We start from the raw sequence: 21,827 nt of genomic DNA, 5'->3' as shown, positions 1-21,827 counted from the left end.
CTAATAAAGTGTACTTATCGGTGTTGTAGGGTACTCTGGACTAATAAAGTGTACTTATCGGTGTTGTAGGGTACACTGGACTAATAAAGTGTACTTATCGGTGTTGTGGGGTACTCTGGACTGGGAGGACTTCTCCCAGCGCCTGGACAACCTGTCGGTGTTACAGGGTACTAATAAAGTGTCCTTATCGGTGTTGTAGGGTACTCTGGACTAATAAAGTGTACTTATCGGTGTTGTAGGGTACTCTGGACTAATAAAGTGTACGTATCGGTGTTGTAGGGTACTCTGGACTAATAAAGTGTACTTCTTGGTGGTCTAGGGTACTCTGGACTGGGAGGACTTCTCCCAGCGCCTGGACAACCTGTCTGTGTTCCTGGTGAAGAGGAGAGACGGAACCAGGATGTTCGTCCATCCGTCCTTCAGAGAGTGGCTGATCTGGAGGGAGGAGGGGGAGAAGACCAAGTTCCTCTGTGACCCCAGGTCAGAGGTCAATACATACTCTGTGACCCCAGGTCAGAGGTCAACACATACTCTATAGTTCCTCTCTGTGACCCCAGGTCAGAGGTCAATACATACTCTGTGACCCCAGGTCAGAGGTCAATACATACTCTGTGACCCCAGGTCAGAGGTCAACACATACTCTATAGTTCCTCTCTGTGACCCCAGGTCAGAGGTCAATACATACTCTGTGACCCCAGGTCAGAGGTCAATACATACTCTGTGACCCCAGGTCAGAGGTCAATACATACTCTGTGACCCCAGGTCAGAGGTCAACACATACTCTATAGTTCCTCTCTGTGACCCCAGGTCAGAGGTCAATACATACTCTGTGACCCCAGGTCAGAGGTCAACACATACTCTATAGTTCCTCTCTGTGACCCCAGGTCAGAGGTCAATACATACTCTGTGACCCCAGGTCAGAGGTCAACACATACTCTATAGTTCCTCTCTGTGACCCCAGGTCAGAGGTCAATACATACTCTGTGACCCCAGGTCAAAGGTCAATACATACTCTATAGTTCCTCTCTGTGACCCCAGGTCAGAGGTCAATACATACTCTGTGACCCCAGGTCAAAGGTCAACACATACTCTATAGTTCCTCTCTGTGACCCCAGGTCAGAGGTCAATACATACTCTATAGTTCCTCTCTGTGACCCCAGGTCAGAGGTCAATACATACTCTGTGACCCCAGGTCAAAGGTCAACACATACTCTATAGTTCCTCTCTGTGACCCCAGGTCAGAGGTCAACACATACTCTATAGTTCCTCTCTGTGACCCCAGGTCAAAGGTCAACACATACTCTATAGTTCCTCTCTGTGACCCCAGGTCAAAGGTCAACACATACTCTATAGTTCCTCTCTGTGACCCCAGGTCAGAGGTCAACACATACTCTATAGTTCCTCTCTGTGACCCCAGGTCAGAGGTCAACACATACTCTATAGTTCCTCTCTGTGACCCCAGGTCAAAGGTCAATACATACTCTGTGACCCCAGGTCAAAGGTCAATACATACTCTATAGTTCCTCTCTGTGACCCCAGGTCAGAGGTCAACACATACTCTATAGTTCCTCTCTGTGACCCCAGGTCAGAGGTCAACACATACTCTATAGTTCCTCTCTGTGACCCCAGGTCAGAGGTCAATACATACTCTGTGACCCCAGGTCAGAGGTCAACACATACTCTATAGTTCCTCTCTGTGACCCCAGGTCAGAGGTCAATACATACTCTGTGACCCCAGGTCAAAGGTCAACACATACTCTATAGTTCCTCTCTGTGACCCCAGAGAACATTGGCTTGTTCGATTTTCATAACAAGCCACCGAATTTTTGAAAAACGTAGTCGCGACTCAAGCCAAAAGTTGCAGTAAATAAGCTGACTTGGAAACTCTGGCTGGGACCAAGGCTGTGGTTTTATACCCTCTCTCTCTCTCTCTCTCTCTCTCTCTCTCTTGCTCTCTCTCTCTCTCTCTCTCTCTCTCTCTCTCTCTCTCTCTCTCTCTCTCTCTCTCTCTCTCTCTCTCTCTCCAGGAGCGGCCACACCCTGCTAGCCTTCTGGTTCTCCAGACAGGACAACAAGCTGAACCGACAGCAGACCATCGAGCTGGGTCACCACATCCTGAAGGCTCACATCTTCAAGGTGCACGCACACACACACACACTGCACGCACGCACGCACGCACTGCACGCACGCACACACACGCCCTCTTCCCGATACGATGCGATTTGATATGATGGCGAGTCAATTCTGGACGATGTGATTCGATGCGATTCGATGCGATTTGATGGCGATTCAAGACAATAGAAAGGATTTATATTAAAGCTCTGTTAATTTCCCAAAACGTTTAAGGAGCTTATCTTTTGTCTCCGCCTCTCTTCCAGGGTCTCAGTAAGAAGGTGGGGGTCTCCTCGTCCGTCCTGCAGGGTCTGTGGGTCTCCTACAGCACGGAGGGGCTTTCTACTGCCCTGTCGTCACTGAGGAACCTCTACACCCCCAATATAAAGGTACGACCTAAATACACCCTGAATACACCCCGAACATCAAGGTACGACACCCTATACACCCTGAATACTCCCCAAATACACCCCAAATACACCCCCAACATCAAGGTACTACACCCTATACACCCTGAATACTCCCCAAATACACCCCAAATACACCCCCAACATCAAGGTACGACACCCTATACACCCTGAATACGCCCCAAATACACCCCAAATACACGCCCCAGATATCAAGGTACGACACCCTATACACCCTGAATACTCCCCAAATACACCCCAAATACACCCCCAACATCAAGGTACTACACCCTATACACCCTGAATACTCCCCAAATACACCCCCAACATCAAGGTACGACACCCTATACACCCTGAATACGCCCCAAATACACCCCAAATACACGCCCCAGATATCAAGGTACTACACCCTATACACCCTGAATACTCCCCAAATACACGCCCCAGATATCAAGGTACTACACCCTATACACCCTGAATACTCCCCAAATACACCCCAAATACACGCCCCAGATATCAAGGTACGATACCCTATACACCCTGAATACACCCCAAATACACGCCCCAGATATCAAGGTACTACACCCTATACACCCTGAATACTCCCCAAATACACGCCCCAGATATCAAGGTACTACACCCTATACACCCTGAATACTCCCCAAATACACCCCAAATACACGCCCCAGATATCAAGGTACGACACCCTATACACCCTGAATACACCCCAAATACACGCCCCAGATATCAAGGTACTACACCCTATACACCCTGAATACTCCCCAAATACACGCCCCAGATATCAAGGTACTACACCCTATACACCCTGAATACTCCCCAAATACACCCCAAATACACGCCCCAGATATCAAGGTACGACACCCTATACACCCTGAATACGCCCCAAATACACCCCAAATACACGCCCCAGATATCAAGGTACACCCCACATATTAAGATACGACTCACTATGACACCTGTACAATCCGAAATATCAAGTTAAACTTGTCACTAATCGCAATTATATGAGATGGTCGCAATTTTTCCTGCATAATCGTCAGTCTGTCAGTAATGTCTTTGCATATCCAAGCCATGTGTCAGTTATCTGCCCTATGTGATTTGCTGATCACCAATTAAGACACGAAGTCGGGAGTAACGGGATGTGGGAATTATGGGCAGTCCCGCCAGTCCAATCTCTCTTCTCCTTCCCTCCCTCATTACATACCCCGCCAGTACAATCTCTCTTCTCTTTCCCTCCCTCATTATGGGCAGTCCCGCCAGTCCAATCTCTCTTCTCTTTCCCTCCCTCATTATGGGCAGTCCCGCCAGTACAATCTCTCTTCTCTTTCCCTCCCTCATTATGGGCAGTCCCGCCAGTCCAATCTCTCTTCTCTTTCCCTCCCTCATTACATACCCCGCCAGTCCAATCTCTCTTCTCTTTCCCTCCCTCATTTCGTATAATTTAAAAGATTAAGAGAGACATATGGAGATTCAAGGTTTCTGGCAGAGAGTGACGAATCCTGGGTTTATTCTGAGCCGAAAAGTCTTCCTCTTCCCTCGCTTCGCCACGCTGGCTGCACGGCTTTGTGTCGGTATTAAATAGACCGTGTGGTTGCTAGGCAACAGCATTTAGGATGTTGATGTTGAGCGTGAACAGCCCTGTGATGCTGGTGCTCTGTGGTGCTGGTGCTCTGTGGTGCTGGTGCTCTGTGAGAACAGCTCTGTGGTGCTGGTGCTCTGTGAGAACAGCTCTGTGGTGCTGGTGCTCTGTGAGAACAGCTCTGTGGTGCTGGTGCCCTGTGAGAACAGCTCTGTGGTGCTGGTGCTCTGTGAGAACAGCTCTGTGGTGCTGGTGCCCTGTGACGCTGCTGCTTTGTGGTGCTGGTGCACTGTGACAAAACAGGGCGGCGGTGGCTCAGGGGTAGAGTGGCCGGATGGTAACTCCCCCAGAGTTAGTGTGGAAGTGTCCTTGAGCAAGACTCTGAACCCCTAATTGCTCCTGATGTGCAGGTTGGTGCCTTGCATGGTTTCCTCCATATGAATGGGTGAATGTAATGCACCATCTATGTAAAGTGCCTTGGATAAAGGCGCTATATAAATGCACCATCTATGTAAAGTGCCTTGGATAAAGGCGCTATATAAATGCACCATCTATGTAAAGTGCCTTGGATAAAGGCGCTATATAAATGCACCATCTATGTAAAGTGCCTTGGATAAAGGCGCTATATAAATGCACCATCTATGTAAAGTGCCTTGGATAAAGGTGCTATATAAATGCACCATCTATGTAAAGTGCCTTGGATAAAGGTGCTATATAAATGCACCATCTATGTAAAGTGCCTTGGATAAAGGTGCTATATAAATGCACCATCTATGTAAAGTGCCTTGGATAAAGGTGCTATATAAATGCACCATCTATGTAAAGTGCCTTGGATAAAGGTGCTATATAAATGCACCATCTATGTAAAGTGCCTTGGATAAAGGTGCTATATAAATGCACCATCTATGTAAAGTGCCTTGGATAAAGGTGCTATATAAATGCACCATCTATGTAAAGTGCCTTGGATAAAGGTGCTATATAAATGCACCATCTATGTAAAGTGCCTTGGATAAAGGTGCTATATGGCTGGCGTAACACACCGGCTTCACGGATTGGCCGTAGGCGCCACGTGACGTTTATACCGTTGGTAGTGATATATGTGGCAGGTGTGTGGCGACAGAACTGCATTCTGGGACAGAGAGAGACAGAACTGCATTCTGGGACAGAGAGAGACAGAACTTCATTGTGGGACAGAGAGAGACAGAACTTCATTGTGGGACAGAGAGAGACAGAACTGCATTCTGGTACAGAAAGAGACAGAACTGCATTGTGGGACAGAGAGAGACAGAACTGCATTCTGGGACAGAGAAGGAAGAACAACCTGACGTTAGAATGATCCACTGGACCGTCCATCTGAAAGGAGGAGCAGAGAGATGTCTCCATGCAGCTGTGGTGCTGCAGGACAAGCTGTACTGCTTTGGAGGAGACAGTGATCCCATTGATGTTGACGTCTTCAACACAGTGTCTTTATGCTGGAGGAAGCTGACCCCAGTGAACCCTGGAAGAGGAGGAGGACGCCACCTAGAGGTTCCATCCAGGCGTGAAGGATACACAAATGTGCTCATAGAAGACGCAGTCTTCATCTGGGGAGGATCCTGGAGAGGGGAGTACTACAATGTGCTTTATGCATTTGATGTTGACGCCCACAGATGGTTCCAACCCAGGGTTTCTGGGACTGTTCCAGAGGCGAGGAACAGTCACTCAGCCTGTGTGTTGGAGAAGGTCATGTTTATCCATGGAGGATTCACCAAGCTGACTGGACTCACTAATGACATGTACAAGTTGGACACCAGCACAATGGTCTGGACTTTAATTAACACCAGAGGAATTATGTCAATCAGGACATCACTCTGCTACCATCATCGGGGAAAAGATGTTTGTATTTGGGGGCTGTAGGAACCAGTACTACAACACTTGGTACAACAACACCATCAGAGTGTTTGACACAGAGACCGACCTCTGGCTGAGCACGTCATCTCCACAGCCTCATCCAGTACGCTACGACCATTCAGCATTTACCTACAATGGAGAGCTGTACATATTTGGTGGCTGCAACTATAAGACCTTCAATGATGTGTGGAAATTCAGTCCAGAGACCTTCTCCTGGAAGAAGGTTGAGCCCAAGGGAAAAGGACCGGGTCCGATGTCTAGGATGTGCTGCTGCATGCTGGGAGATTGTATCTTCCTCTTTGGGGGAGACACTCAAAGACCTGTACATTAGACTTGAGTCCTAGTCCTAGTCCTAGTCCTAGTCCTAGTCCTAGTCCTAGTCCTAATCTTAAAACACTGTGCAAGCTGACCATGGTCTGAATCAGTCTGGACTCCCACACAACATCAGGTGGGAACTGGCGGCGGCCATGGCGACAACCAACAATAACAACCCACGATAATGACGACGACGACATGATAAAAGCGTGCCTACGATAAAGAAGGAAATATAAATTATAAAAATCACACCTGTGTGAAGTGAGGGGCGCTAATATATTAAAGTCTAACTCATGTTGATTAGGCGATGTAATGTGATGTGATGTAAAACAAACGGTGCCAACACAAACATTAAACGCCATTAACAATAAAGAGACAATATGACATAAACGACACACTATGACGTAAATTTCCCCTTCATTGTCAATACGTTTACTAAACAAACTTTGAACTAAAGACAAACATTAAACCTGTGTATAGGAGGGCCCCCTCAAAAATCTGACAAATTCATAAAACGGCATTACAAAATTACAATTGTGTGAAGTGTGCGGTGCCTTTGACTTGTTGGTCTGGGGCACCCGCTATCACTCACAACTGCCCCTCCCTACCTACCCTACAACCCTCTAAAATAAATAAAAAAAACTTCCACCAGATCTCAGAATATATTCCTACTCAAGGTTCCAAATACCAACCATGTACACCAGTGGTTCCCAAAGTGGGGTCCGTGGACCTCTAGGGGTCCTTGAGGGAGTTCCATGGGAGGAGGTCCGTGGGGTCCGGGGACCTCTAGGGGTCCTTGAGGGAGTTCCATGGGAGGAGGTCCTTGAGGGAGTTCCATGGGAGGAGGTCCTTGAGGGAGTTCCATGGGAGGAGGTCCTTGAGGGAGTTCCATGGGAGGAGGTCCTTGAGGGAGTTCCATGGGAGGAGGTCCTTGAGGGAGTTCCATGGGAGGAGGTCCTTGAGGGAGTTCCATGGGAGGAGGTCCTTGAGGGAGTTCCATGGGAGGAGGTCCTTGAGGGAGTTCCATGGGAGGAGGTCCTTGAGGGAGTTCCATGGGAGGAGGTCCTTGAGGAAGTTCCATGGGAGGAGGTCCTCTAGGGGTCCTTGAGGGAGTTCCATGGGAGGAGGTCCTCTAGGGGTCCTTGAGGGAGTTCCATGGGAGGAGTTCCATGGGAGGAGGTCCTTGGGAGGAGTTCCATGGGAGGAGGTCCTTGGGAGGAGTTCCATGGGAGGAGGTCCTTGGGAGGAGTTCCATGGGAGGAGGTCCTTGGGAGGAGTTCCATGGGAGGAGGTCCTTGGGAGGAGTTCCATGGGAGGAGGTCCTTGGGAGGAGGTCCTTGAGGGAGTTCCATGGGAGGAGGTCCTTGAGGGAGTTCCATGGGAGGAGGTCCTCTAGGGGTCCTTGAGGGAGTTCCATGGGAGGAGGTCCTTGACACGAAAAGGTTTGGGAACCACTGATGTATACCATGAGGGACCGACCAGGCCTTCCTTCTCCAGCACACGTTGTGAGCTTCTAGATCAGCTTCTAGATCAGCTATTAGATCAGCTTCTAGATCAGCTATTAGATCAGCTTCTAGATCAGCTATTAGATCAGCTTCTAGATCAGCTATTAGATCAGCTTCTAGATCAGCTATTTTCGGGGTGCAACCCAGCACTCTTTAGCTAGTGGAGATGCGGTGAACTTGAACGCAAAATGCTGCATTGTAGTTCAGGAGACTTCAGAACGCAATTCTCCTGAATGCTGCCTTCCGGCATGGCATGGAAAGGAGAGGAGGGCATTTGCATATCTTTCACCGTGTAGTAAATGCTGCATCCGTGGTCTGGAGAGGACAGTTGTTTTACAGACGGGTAAAGGTGCAGGGGCTGAAGCCCCCTTTGATGTCTATGTGTGCATTTACCATGTTGTGTGCGTGTGTAATTATGTCGTCCAGGTAAGCAGGTTGCTGATGCTGGGCGGGGCCAACCTGAACTACCGCACAGAGGTGTTGCAGAACGCCCCCGTGCTGTGTGTCCACGCCCACCTGGGCTACCTGGACATGGTCGCCCTGCTGCTGGAGTTCGGCGCCAACGTGGACGCCCCGTCCGAGAGCGGCCTTGCCCCGCTGGGATACGCCGCGGCGGGCGGCAACATGGCCATCGTCAGCGCGCTGTGTCGCCGCAGGGCCAAGGTACGTGGTGGGCCTTTCTCTCTTTTTTTAAGTGGGGTGCCCATCCGATTTCGCAAACAAAATAATAAAAAAAAAAAGTTTGAAATTATTTTGTTTTTTTCATTTTTTTTTTTCATTTTTTTTTGTTTTCATTTTTTTTTTCTCAAGGCGTGTACAGACGTCCTGGGCACTACATGGGATAGTTCCTAGGACATCTGTGGAAGTCTTGGGCACAAATTGTGTTTTATTGCGGGGATTGTGGGATCGTGTTTCACAAACATTTTCACTTTTCTGTTTGGATGACTGGGCTGTTTATGGGTAGTTGCACCTTGCCAGTAACTTATGGTAAGATGGCCGCGGTCTGCATATGGTGCATTCATGTGTTTCTGGTAACATTATTAATTATTAATAATATTGTCCCCTCATTGTGTCCGTGGTGGAAATGGAATGTTGACAAAAATGTCAAAACACACTGATGATGATGTGAATGAATGTGTTTTAATTACGTCTGTTCTCCTTCTCCTGACTGTGTGTGTGTGTGTGTGTGTGTGTGTGTGTGCGTGTGCGTGCGTGCGTGTCTATGCGTGTCTATGCGTGCGTGCACGCGGTGGGTTCCAGGTGGACCATCTGGACAGGACCGGGCAGTGTGCCCTGGTGCACGCCGCGCTGCGCGGTCACATGGAGGTGGTGAAGTTCCTGATCCAGTGTGACTGGGGAGGAGGAGGAGGGGGCGGCGGTCCCCCTCCCAACCAGCAGGGGGCGACACCAGCCTTCACCAAGAACCACGCCGTGCAGCAGGCACTCATCGCAGCCGCCAGCATGGGATACACCGAGGTAAACACGCCCTTATATGGTCATGGGATACACAGAGGTAAACACGCCCTTATATGGTCATGGGATACACAGAGGTAAACACGCCCTTATATGGTCATGGGATACACAGAGGTAAACACGCCCTTATATGGTCATGGGATACACCGAGGTAAACACGCCCTTATATGGTCATGGGATACACAGAGGTAAACACGCCCTTATATGGTCATGGGATACACAGAGGTAAACACGCCCTTATATGGTCATGGGATACACAGAGGTAAACACGCCCTTATATGGTCATGGGATACACAGAGGTAAACACGCCCTTATATGGTCATGGGATACACAGAGGTAAACACGCCCTTATATGGTCATGGGATACACAGAGGTAAACACGCCCTTATATGGTCATGGGATACACAGAGGTAAACACGCCCTTATATGGTAATGGGATACACAGAGGTAAACACGCCCTTATATGGTCATGGGATACACAGAGGTAAACACGCCCTTATATGGTCATGCGATACACCGAGGTAAACACGCCCTTATATGGTCATGGGATACACAGAGGTAAACACGCCCTTATATGGTCATGGGATACACCGAGGTAAACACGCCCTTATATGGTCATGGGATACACAGAGGTAAACACGCCCTTATATGGTCATGGGATACACAGAGGTAAACACGCCCTTATATGGTCATGGGATACACCGAGGTAAACACGCCCTTATATGGCCATGGGATACACAGAGGTAAACACGCCCTTATATGGTCATGGCAGTGTTGTTTTTGGCGTAGTCTCTCTTGAACAGTTTTCGTTTTAGTCACATTTTAAGTCACCTGGAATGTTTTAGTGTCTAGTTTTAGTCGACCGAATGTCATAAGATTTTAGTCGACTGAATCGACAGGTGATTTAGTCGACTAAAATGTATTTTGGTGGGCCTTGATGCCGTCGTAACGACGCTGAAAATAGCAGATCTACATTTTCAGCATGCAACCAAGTGTAAAATGACTCGTACTGGATCTCTTGTCCACTAGTCCCTTCCTAACATTTTAGTCTAGTTTTTATTTGTGACCGGGTCTGGCAAATAGGGCCTCATCTCGACTAGAGTAATTTTTCAGTTTTTTACAGATTATTAAAGTACAGAATGTAAGCTTTTCATATGATGTATCATTCAATGAAATTGGAAAATATTTGAAGGAGATATGACCATTTTAAAATGATTGTGCCGTTTTACCCAAAGCTGAGAAAATCCCCTTTGAATGTTCACAACATTTCAACACCTAGAGCTGGCTAGCCTACTTTGACTTATAAATGTATACATTTAATTTGCCCAAATCAATAATCTGTTGGAATGAAAACCTTCTTCAACATTCAAGCTGTGTTAATATGAAGGAAAAAAAACGAAAATCACAACAAAAAAAAATCAAGTTTATATTAGATGTTCTGCCTTTTCATTATAGGCGAGATGAGGACCATTTTGCTAGACCTGGTCACATTTGTTGATGAAATCGTCGGTATATTTAGTCTTAGTTTTAGTCATCATAGCTTCGTTTTCATTTAGTTTCCATTTAGTTTGTCAGTGAAAAAAGGTAGTCGACGAACATGTTTGTTTTAGTCGACAAAATCAATACTGGTACAGTACACGCCCTTATATGGTCATTGTAGTCAGTTATACCAGTGGTTCCCTTAAAGTGGGGGTCCGGGGACCCCTCCTTCAGGGAGTTCCAGGGGGTCCGGGGACCCCTCCTTCAGGGAGTTATACCAGTGGTTCCCTTAAAGTGGGGGTCCGGGGACCCCTCCTTCAGGGAGTTATACCAGTGGTTCCCTTAAAGTGGGGGTCCGGGGACCCCTCCTTCAGGGAGTTATACCAGTGGTTCCCTTAAAGTGGGGGTCCGGGGACCCCTCCTTCAGGGAGTTCCAGGGGGTCCGGGGACCCCTCCTTCAGGGAGTTATACCAGTGGTTCCCTTAAAGTGGGGGTCCGGGGACCCCTCCTTCAGGGAGTTCCAGGGGGTCCGGGGACCCCTCCTTCAGGGAGTTCCAGGGGGTCCGGGGACCCCTCCTTCAGGGAGTTATACCAGTGGTTCCCTTAAAGTGGGGGTCCGGGGACCCCTCCTTCAGGGAGTTCCAGGGGGTCCGGGGACCCCTCCTTCAGGGAGTTATACCAGTGGTTCCCTTAAAGTGGGGGTCCGGGGACCCCTCCTTCAGGGAGTTATACCAGTGGTTCCCTTAAAGTGGGGGTCCGGGGACCCCTCCTTCAGGGAGTTCCAGGGGGTCCGGGGACCCCTCCTTCAGGGAGTTCCAGGGGGTCCGGGGACCCCTCCTTCAGGGAGTTCCAGGTGGTCCCCAGCTAAATGATAGTTTGGAACCAAATGGACCCTTATGGGTCTGTAACTCTGAGAGTGTACAAAATAATCATATTTGAACTGGGGACCCCCCCAAAATAATCATATTTGAACTGGGGACCCCCCAAAATAATCATATTTGAACTGGGGACCCCCCCAAAATAATCATATTTGAACTGGGGACCCCCCAAAATAATCATATTTGAACTGGGGGCCCCCCAAAATAATCATATTTGAACTGGGGACCCCCCAAAATAATCATATTTGAACTGGGGACCCCCCAAAATAATCATATTTGAACTGGGGACCCCCCAAAATAATCATATTTGAACTGGGGACCCCCCAAAATAATCATATTTGAACTGGGGGGCCCCCAAAATAATCATATTTGAACTGGGGACCCCCCAAAATAATCATATTTGAACTGGGGACCCCCCAAAATAATCATATTTGAACTGGGGACCCCCCAAAATAATCATATTTGAACTGGGGACCCCCCAAAATAATCATATTTGAACTGGGGACCCCCCAAAATAATCATATTTGAACTGGGGACCCCCCAAAATAATCATATTTGAACTGGGGGCCCCCCCAAAATAATCATATTTGAACTGGGGACCCCCCAAAATAATCATATTTGAACTGGGGACCCCCCAAAATAATCATATTTGAACTGGGGGCCCCCCCAAAATAATCATATTTGAACTGGGGGCCCCCCAAAATAATCATATTTGAACTGGGGACCCCCCAAAATAATCATATTTGAACTGGGGACCCCCCAAAATAATCATATTTGAACTGGGGGCCACCCACCCCGACAAGCACTTGGAAATGTAGGCGTTCAACTCAACACCAGGAAATGTGTGTGTTTGCTGCCCTCTACAGGTGGAAAAAGTATAGACAATAGTCAAATTGTGCTCACTTGTACAAGTACATGTAATACAAACGCAGCACAGTTGCACACGCACGCACGCACGCACGCGCGCACACACACACACACACACACACACACACACACACACTAGTAGTCTATGAGCATTACTTTAGAATTATTGGTCTTTTTTTACAGGTTTAATGTTTGTCTTTAGTTCAATGTTTGTTTAGTAAACACATTGACAATGAAGGGAACATTTATATTGTCTCTTTATTGTTAATGGCGTTTAATGTTTGTTTTACATCACCTGATCAACATGCGTTAGACTTTAATAATATATTATCGCCCCTCACTTCACACAGGTGTGATTGTTTTTACATGTATACCAAGCACACTAATCAGTAGAAATAATATCTCCTGAAAATCACACCCGTGTGAAGTGAGCGGCGCTCTTATCATCATACATCATCTCACCAACAACTGAATGGATGTGATTGGTTAGCCGACTTGCTCGTCTACAAATGACGTAGGTTTCCTCTTCATTGTCAGTTGACCTTGTGCAGACCGCGGCCATGTTGACCTTGTGCAGACCGCGGCCATGTTGACCTTGTGCAGACCGCGGCCATGTTGACCTTGTGCAGACCGCGGCCATGTTGACCTTGTGCAGACCGCGGCCATGTTGACCTTGTGCAGACCGCGGCCATGTTGACCTTGTGCAGACCGCGGCCATGTTGACCTTGTGCAGACCGCGGCCATGTTGACCTTGTGCAGACCGCGGCCATGTTGACCTTGTGCAGACCGCGGCCATGTTGACCTTGTGCAGACCGCGGCCATGTTGACCTTGTGCAGACCGCGGCCATGTTGACCTTGTGCAGACCGCGGCCATGTTGACCTTTTGCAGACCGCGGCCATGTTGACCTTGTGCAGACCGCGGCCATGTTGACCTTGTGCAGACCGCGGCCATGTTGACCTTGTGCAGACCGCGGCCATGTTGACCTTGTGCAGACCGCGGCCATGTTGCCATTAGTTAGAGTTTGGAAGCACTCGTTTTCTGTAAAGCAATGACCTGCTGCCTCCTGCATTATGTGCTCATTTAAAACAAGGTGGTACGCATGGGCTGTTGAGTGATATCTAACGAGCGCTTCCAAACTCCAGCACTTAGCACAAAGTAGCTCATAACAACATTACGGTGGATTTTTATGAAACAAACACTTTGAGGATAGAAAGAGAATAATTCAAGCTTTCCGTACAGCTGCAATGTTGGTGAATTTGACGTTGTTTAATACAATCAGATAGGACTTTTCTGTTTGGATAAATGGGCTGTCTATGGGAAGTTGCACATTGCCATTAACTTATATGGTAAGATGGCCGCGGTCTGCATATGGAGAATGGCATTTAATTTAATTTAATTCTTCTAAATCCTCCAGTTTTCTGAAATAAAGATTTTCACGATTTAAAAAAAATAGCAGACCTACAAGCTCGTAGCTCGAGCTTGTAGATCTGCTATTTTTCAATAGCTAAATTATAACATAATGTTTAAAACACCAAAAGGGGTTCCCGTCCAGAATGGGTTAATGTTTGTGTTGCCACAAATTTACGTCATATTTGGCCTAATTTAATTTGGTCCACCCATCAGATTGTGTCGTATCTGCTGGACCTCCCAGAAAAGGACGAGGAGGAGGTGGAGCGCGCTCAGATCAACAACTTTGACTCGCTGTGGGGAGAGACAGGTAAGAACCTGTCTGTCTGTCATACTGTGGGGGTGAGACAGGTAAGAACATGTCTGTCTGTCTGTCTGTCTGTCATACTGTGGGGTGAGACAGGTTGTGGGGTGAGACAGGTAGGAACATGTCTGTCTGTCTGTCATAATGTGGGGTGAGACAGGTTGTGGGGTGAGACAGGTAAGAACCTGTCTGTCTGTCTGTCTGTCTGTCATACTGTGGGGGTGAGACAGGTTGTGGGGTGAGACAGGTAGGAACCTGTCTGTCTGTCTGTCTGTCATACTGTGGGGGTGAGACAGGTAAGAACCTGTCTGTCATACAAGAGGACTCTGGCTTCTATCCATACTGCACACTGCACTTTACTCACTTTTTGAGGCACGCACGCACGCACGCACGCACGCAGGCAGGCACGCACGCAGGCACGCACACACGCACGCACGCACGCACGCACGCACGCAGGCACGCACACACGCACGCACGCACGCACGCACGCACGCAGGCACGCACGCAGGCAGGCACGCACGCAGGCACGCACACACGCACGCAGGCACGCACACACGCACGCACGCACGCACGCACGCACGCACGCACGCACGCACGCACGCACGCACGCACGCACGCAGGCACGCACGCACGCACGCACGCACGCACGCACGCACGCAGGCACGCACGCAGGCAGGCAGGCACGCACGCACGCACGCACGCACGCACGCACGCACGCACCACAGTTTAACCCTTGTCTCTCCCGTGTCTCAGCGCTCACCGCGGCGTCCGGTCGGGGGAAGCTGGAGGTGTGTCGCCTGCTGCTGGAGCAGGGCGCGGCCGTGGCCACGCCCAACAGGAGGGGCATCGTACCGCTGTTCAGCGCCGTGAGGCAGGGACACTGGCAGGTGAGACCCCCCCCCCCCATGTCCCCCACTGTCCCCCCCTGTCCCCTTCCCTTAAACACAGTGAGGTAGGGCCACTGGCAGGTGAGACCCCCTGTCCCCATTTTTACGTGGAATGCGAGCAGTCGTTAGCTAGCTCCGTAGAATGGAAGCAGACGAGTTGCATATCTGCAGTCAAAGTATTCTAACACTAGAGGGCAGTAAGAAGTTAAACACACTCTTAGAACCCCCCATTCCCAGCCCGGATCCAGAAAAGTGAGGAACAGCTGCTTGTATAGAAGCTCACAGCGTGACTGTCGTGTGTCTTTGTGTGTGTTTGCGTGCGTGCGTGCGTGCGTGCGTGCGTGCGTGCGTGCGTGCGTGCGTGCGTGCGTGCGTGCGTGCGTGCGTGCGTGCGTGCGTGCGTGTGTGCGTGCGTGGCGTGGCGTGCGTGCGTGCGTGCGTGCGTGCGTGCCTGTGTGTGTTCCAGATCGTGGACCTCCTCCTCAGTCATGGAGCAGACGTCAACCTGGCTGATAAGCAGGGCAGGACTCCCCTCATGATGGCCTCGTCTGAGGGACACCTGGGGACGGTGGAGTTCCTGCTGGGACAAGGTGGGTCTCTGCCCCCCCACGTGACCTGTGGTGTTTTTGGCAGCTAATTTTAGTTTTAGTCACCTGGAATGTTTTAGTGTTAGTCTAGTTTTAGTCGACTAAATGTCTACAGTTGATTTAGTCGAACAAAATGTGTGCATGCAACCAAGTGTAAAATGACTTAGTGGATCTCTTGTCCACTAGTCCCTTCCTAACATTTTAGTCTAGTTTTTAAAGTATACATGTATGCATACAGTTCCATTATATAGATATTCCACTGGTACGTTCTTAGCTTACGTATGATTCATGATGACTATGTATGTGATGTATTGCCATGTTTTTAGTTCTTGCTTAATGTAAGTCGCTCTGGATTAAGAGCATCTGATAAATGTGTAAATTGTTAAGGCAAAAACGCCCAAAAGAATATCTAAAAAAAAAAAAAAAAATCAGAATATGAAGAGGTTTGGGCCACCGTGATAGCGAGCGACGGTGCACAGAATGTCGGTACGAGGGAGCTGTAACCTCTGACCTTTGGCCTCTCTCCTCCCAGGAGCCTCTCTGCCTCTGACGGACAAGGAGGGCTTAACGGCGTTGAGCTGGGCGTGTCTGAAGGGTCACCTGGCCGTGGTTCGCTGCCTGGTGGAGCACGGCGCCGCCGCCGACCACGCCGACAAGAACGGACGCACGCCGCTCGACCTGGCCGCCTTCTACGGAGACTCTGAGGTGGTGAGTGACCTCTGACCCCAATGTAACCCTAACCCTAACCCCTCGACCTGACCGCCTTCTACGGAGACTCTGAGGTGGTGAGTGACCTCTGACCCCAATGTAACCCTAACCCCTCGACCTGACCGCCTTCTACGGAGACTCTGAGGTGGTGAGTGACCTCTGACCCCAATGTAACCCTAACCCTAACCCCTCGACCTGACCGCCTTCTACGGAGACTCTGATGTGGTGAGTGACCTCTGACCCCAATGTAACCCTAACCCCTCGACCTGACCGCCTTCTACGGAGACTCTGAGGTGGTGAGTGACCTCTGACCCCAATGTAACCCTAACCCCTCGACCTGACCGCCTTCTACGGAGACTCTGAGGTGGTGAGTGACCTCTGACCCCAATGTACCCTCGACCTGTTGGCGCCTGGCGAGTCAACGACCCCCACACACTCTCTGTCTCCATGTGTCTCCACCATAGATTCATAAAAGGATAGAGACTGAACCGGAGCGCTAGCCCCCGCCCCCCGCTATTCATTTCAGTGGAAGTTGCTCAGTGGCGTTTTGAAGCACCCGGAAGACTGCCGGAAGTACAATTATAACTCAATGGCTCGAGCGAGCGGAAGTTTAGCCTAGCCTTCAGCCCAGGACATCTTACTACGCACGTGACGTCATGAACATCCGTCCACCTCCATGAAAGTGCTGCAGTTCCTCTTTTCGCCAGTAGGTAGTGGCAGCTTCAATGTTAGATAGCCTTACTGGGGGCTTGCAGGTCTCCAGGTCCAGGTCCTGGTGGACTACAACCCCCACAAACCCCTCTGTCTCCAGGTCCAGTTCCTGGTGGACTACAACCCCCACAAACCCCTCTGTCTCCAGGTCCAGTTCCTGGTGGACTACAACCCCCACAGACCCCTCTGTCTCCAGGTCCAGTTCCTGGTGGACTACAACCCCCACAAACCCCTCTGTCTCCAGGTCCAGTTCCTGTTGGACTACAACCCCCACAAACCCCTCTGTCTCCAGGTCCAGTTCCTGGTGGACTACAACCCCCACAAACCTCTCTGTCTCCTCTGTCTCCAGGTCCAGTTCCTGGTGGACTACAACCCCCACAAACCTCTCTGTCTCCAGGTCCAGTTCCTGGTGGACTACAACCCCCACAAACCCCTCTGTCTCCAGGTCCAGTTCCTGGTGGACTACAACCCCCACAGACCCCTCTGTCTCCAGGTCCAGTTCCTGGTGGACTACAACCCCCACAAACCCCTCTGTCTCCAGGTCCAGTTCCTGTTGGACTACAACCCCCACAAACCCCTCTGTCTCCAGGTCCAGTTCCTGGTGGACTACAACCCCCACAAACCCCTCTGTCTCCTCTGTCTCCAGGTCCAGTTCCTGGTGGACTACAACCCCCACAAACCCCTCTGTCTCCAGGTCCAGTTCCTGGTGGACTACAACCCCCACAAACCCCTCTGTCTCCTCTGTCTCCAGGTCCAGTTCCTGGTGGACTACAACCCCCACAAACCCCTCTGTCTCCTCTGTCTCCAGGTCCAGTTCCTGGTGGACTACAACCCCCACAAAACCCTCTGTCTCCAGGTCCAGTTCCTGGTGGACTACAACCCCCACAAACCCCTCTGTCTCCTCTGTCTCCAGGTCCAGTTCCTGGTGGACTACAACCCCCACAAACCCCTCTGTCTCCTCTGTCTCCAGGTCCAGTTCCTGGTGGACTACAACCCCCACAAACCCCTCTGTCTCCAGGTCCAGTTCCTGGTGGACTACAACCCCCACAAACCCCTCTGTCTCCTCTGTCTCCAGGTCCAGTTCCTGGTGGACTACAACCCCCACAAACCCCTCTGTCTCCTCTGTCTCCAGGTCCAGTTCCTGGTGGACTACAACCCCCACAAACCCCTCTGTCTCCTCTGTCTCCAGGTCCAGTTCCTGGTGGACTACAACCCCCACAAACCCCTCTGTCTCCTGTCTCCAGGTCCAGTTCCTGGTGGACTACAACCCCCACAAACCCCTCTGTCTCCTCTGTCTCCAGGTCCAGTTCCTGGTGGACCACGGGGCCATGATCGAGCACGTGGACTACAGCGGCATGCGTCCTCTGGACCGGGCCGTGGGCTGCAGGAACACCTCGGTGGTCGTGGCCCTGCTGAAGAAGGGAGCCAAGATAGGTAAGGCCAGGGTGCCACCCCCCCCCCCCCATGGTGCCAGTCACCCCCCCACCCCCAGGGTGCCAGTCACCCCCCCCCCACCCCAAGGGTGCCAGTCCCCCCCCCCCCCACCCCCAGAGTGCCAGTCCCCTGAACCCCCTCCCCACCCCCAGGGTGCCAGTCCCCTCCACCCCCCACCCCCTGGGTGCCAGTCCCCCCCCACCCCCAGGGTGCCAGTCACCCCCCCCCACCCCAAGGGTGCCAGTCCCCCCCCCCACCCCCAGAGTGCCAGTCCCCTGAACCCCCTCCCCATCCCAATGGTGCCAGTCCCCCCCACCCCCCAACCCAAGGGTGCCAGTCCCCCCCCACCCCCAGGGTCCCCAGTCCCCCCCAAGGTGCTAGTCCCCGCCCCCAGGGTCCCCAGTCCCCCCCCAAGGTGCTAGTCCCCGCCCCCCAAGGTGCTAGTCCCCGCCCCCAGGGTCCCCAGTCCCCGCCCCCCCAGGGTCCCCAGTCCCCGCCCCCAGGGTCCCCAGTCCCCGCCCCCAGGGTCCCCAGTCCCCCCCCCCCCAGGGTCCCCAGTCCCCGCCCCCAGGGTCCCCAGTCCCCGCCCCCAGGGTCCCCAGTCCCCCCCCCCAGGGTCCCCAGTCCCGCCCCCAGGGTCCCCAGTCCCCCCCCAGGGTCCCCAGTCCCCGCCCCCAGGGTCCCCAGTCCCCGCCCCCAGGGTCCCCAGTCCCCCCCACAGGGTCCCCAGTCCCCGCCCCCAGGGTCCCCAGTCCCCGCCCCCAGGGTCCCCAGTCCCCCCCCCCAGGGTCCACAGTCCCCGCCCCCAGGGTCCACAGTCCCCGCCCCCAGGGTCCCCAGTCCCCCCCAGGGTCCCCAGTCCCCGCCCCAGGGTCCCCAGTCCCCGCCCCCAGGGTCCCCAGTCCCCGCCCCCAGGGTCCCCAGTCCCCCCCCCAGGGTCCACAGTCCCCGCCCCCAGGGTCCACAGTCCCCGCCCCCAGGGTCCCCAGTCCCCCCCAGGGTCCCCAGTCCCCGCCCCAGGGTCCCCAGTCCCCCCCCCAGGGTCCCCAGTCCCCGCCCCCAGGGTCCCCAGTCCCCGCCCCCAGGGTCCCCAGTCCCCGCCCCCAGGGTCCACAGTCCCCGCCCCCAGGGTCCCCAGTCCCCCCCAGGGTCCCCAGTCCCCGCCCCACGGTCCCCAGTCCCCGCCCCCAGGGTCCCCAGTCCCCCCCCCCCAGGGTCCACAGTCCCCGCCCCCAGGGTCCCCAGTCCCCCCCAGGGTCCCCAGTCCCCCCCCCCCCCAGGGTCCCCAGTCCCCCCCTGGGTCCCCAGTCCCCACCCCCCAAGGTGCTAGTCCCCCCCCCCCAGGGTCCCCAGTCCCCCACAGAAACCAAACATCATTTTTTGAGTGGTGTAAACCACTCCTACAACTGGCTTTTGTGTGCAGAAAAAAATGAGCATGGTTGCTATGTTCAAAATAATTTCTGACGTAATTAAATCACACCCGGGTGAACTGGATGACCGTAGCAACCATGCTAATTTTTTCTGCACAAAAAAAGCCAGTTGTGAAATCACATCCGGGTGTGATTTCATTACGTCAGACATTACGTCAGACCACAGCTGATCATGCTATATAAAACCTTACACCACTCAGTTCACACGGGTGTGATCATTTAAACTGTTGCCTCGTGCCAGCAGCTGTTTATTGAATGTGGACTGGAGCGAAAGGCTTGCGTGAAATGTCTCTGATACGAGAACACAGCTTCCACTCCCTGGTATCTAATGTCTCTGATACGAGAACACAGCTTCCACTCCCTGGTATCTAATGTCTCTGATACGAGAACACAGCTTCCACTCCCTGGTATCTAATGTCTCTGATACGAGAACACAGCTTCCACTCCCTGGTATCTAATGTCTCTGATACGAGAACACAGCTTCCACTCCCTGGTATCTAATGTCTCTGATACGAGAACACAGCTTCCACTCCCTGGTATCTAATGTCTCTGATACGAGAACACAGCTTCCACTCCCTGGTATCTAATGTCTCTGATACGAGAACACAGCTTCCACTCCCTGGTATCTAATGTCTCTGATACGAGAACACAGCTTCCACTCCCTGGTATCTAATGTCTCTGATACGAGAACACAGCTTCCACTCCCTGGTATCTAATGTCTCTGATACGAGAACACAGCTTCCACTCCCTGGTATCTAATGTCTCTGATACGAGAACACAGCTTCCACTCCCTGGTATCTAATGTCTCTGATACGAGAACACAGCTTCCACTCCCTGGTATCTAATGTCTCTGATACGAGAACACAGCTTCCACTCCCTGGTATCTAATGTCTCTGATACGAGAACACAGCTTCCACTCCCTGGTATCTAATGTCTCTGATACGAGAACACAGCTTCCACTCCCTGGTATCTAATGTCTCTGATACGAGAACACAGCTTCCACTCCCTGGTATCTAATGTCTCTGATACGAGAACACAGCTTCCACTCCCTGGTATCTAATGTCTCTGATACGAGAACACAGCTTCCACTCCCTGGTATCTCACTCCAGCCTCCAGCGTCAGGGACGTTCGCCAGTGAATCATCATGCGTTCAAAAAGAACGGGTTCTTTCCTGAGAACAGGAACAAACTTACCGGTAGTTCCCTTCCCTAAGTTCCTTGAGTCGTTGGGTTCCCTGCCGCGTGGAAAGCCCGGTGACGAAGTCGGCCGGGGCGAGCGCCAAAATGCAACATTTTGATTGGCTGATTGGCTAACTCATTCCTCACGCTGGGGGGGCAACACCGTTTATATATTAATATCCTGTTCAAGGGGCCCTCCCCCCCCCCTTCCACCCACCTCCCCCTCCCCCCGCTAACCGCCAACCGCCTTGCTAATGGCGTGCTAGCGCCCCCTGGCTGCCCACGGCTGCCGCCGCACCCCCCCCCCCCCCCCCCCCCATGCCGCTTCTCTCCAGCTGTTGTCGTTAGTCATGGCTGATGTGTTGGTGTGTGTGTGTGTGAGTGAGTGAGTGAGTGAGTGAGTGAGTGAGTGAGTGAGTGAGTGAGTGTGTGTGTGTGTGTGTGTGTGTGTGTGAGTGTGAGTGTGTGTGTGTGCTGCTGCTATTTGCTATGCTGTCTCTCTGTCTGGGACCTGTTGGGTTGGGTTTCCATCCACGTGTTTCTAAGCAGGATTAACCAATTTTAGACCTGAGATCAGATTCTAAAAATGTCTGTTTGAAAATGACAGTTTTCTGAAAAAGCTATTTTTCTACATGAGTCTTTCTTCGATTTTTC

At 51.7% G+C, this 21,827-nt stretch overlaps 2 protein-coding genes across 2 annotated transcripts in view; both read left to right on the top strand.

The window, feature by feature from the left end:
* The window catches only part of lsm12b (LSM12 homolog b), a 119,567-nt gene that overhangs the window by 2,660 nt on the left and 95,080 nt on the right, over nucleotides 1–21,827 (top strand). The gene's annotated exons all lie outside the window — the stretch shown is intronic.
* The window catches only part of tanc2b (tetratricopeptide repeat, ankyrin repeat and coiled-coil containing 2b), a 60,769-nt gene that overhangs the window by 23,113 nt on the left and 15,829 nt on the right, over nucleotides 1–21,827 (top strand). Inside the window, 10 exon segments of the mRNA XM_079530838.1 lie at nucleotides 320–480; nucleotides 2,028–2,136; nucleotides 2,379–2,501; nucleotides 8,256–8,492; nucleotides 9,090–9,305; nucleotides 14,151–14,244; nucleotides 14,992–15,125; nucleotides 15,592–15,715; nucleotides 16,245–16,420; nucleotides 18,433–18,565. Of these exon segments, the coding sequence (XP_079386964.1) occupies nucleotides 320–480; nucleotides 2,028–2,136; nucleotides 2,379–2,501; nucleotides 8,256–8,492; nucleotides 9,090–9,305; nucleotides 14,151–14,244; nucleotides 14,992–15,125; nucleotides 15,592–15,715; nucleotides 16,245–16,420; nucleotides 18,433–18,565 (1,507 nt within the window).

The sequence above is a fragment of the Electrona antarctica genome (genome assembly GCF_951216825.1).
Source record: "Electrona antarctica genome assembly, contig: scaffold_310, whole genome shotgun sequence".
Lineage (NCBI taxonomy): Eukaryota > Metazoa > Chordata > Actinopteri > Myctophiformes > Myctophidae > Electrona > Electrona antarctica.
This window is presented reverse-complemented; position numbering and strand designations above follow the sequence as displayed.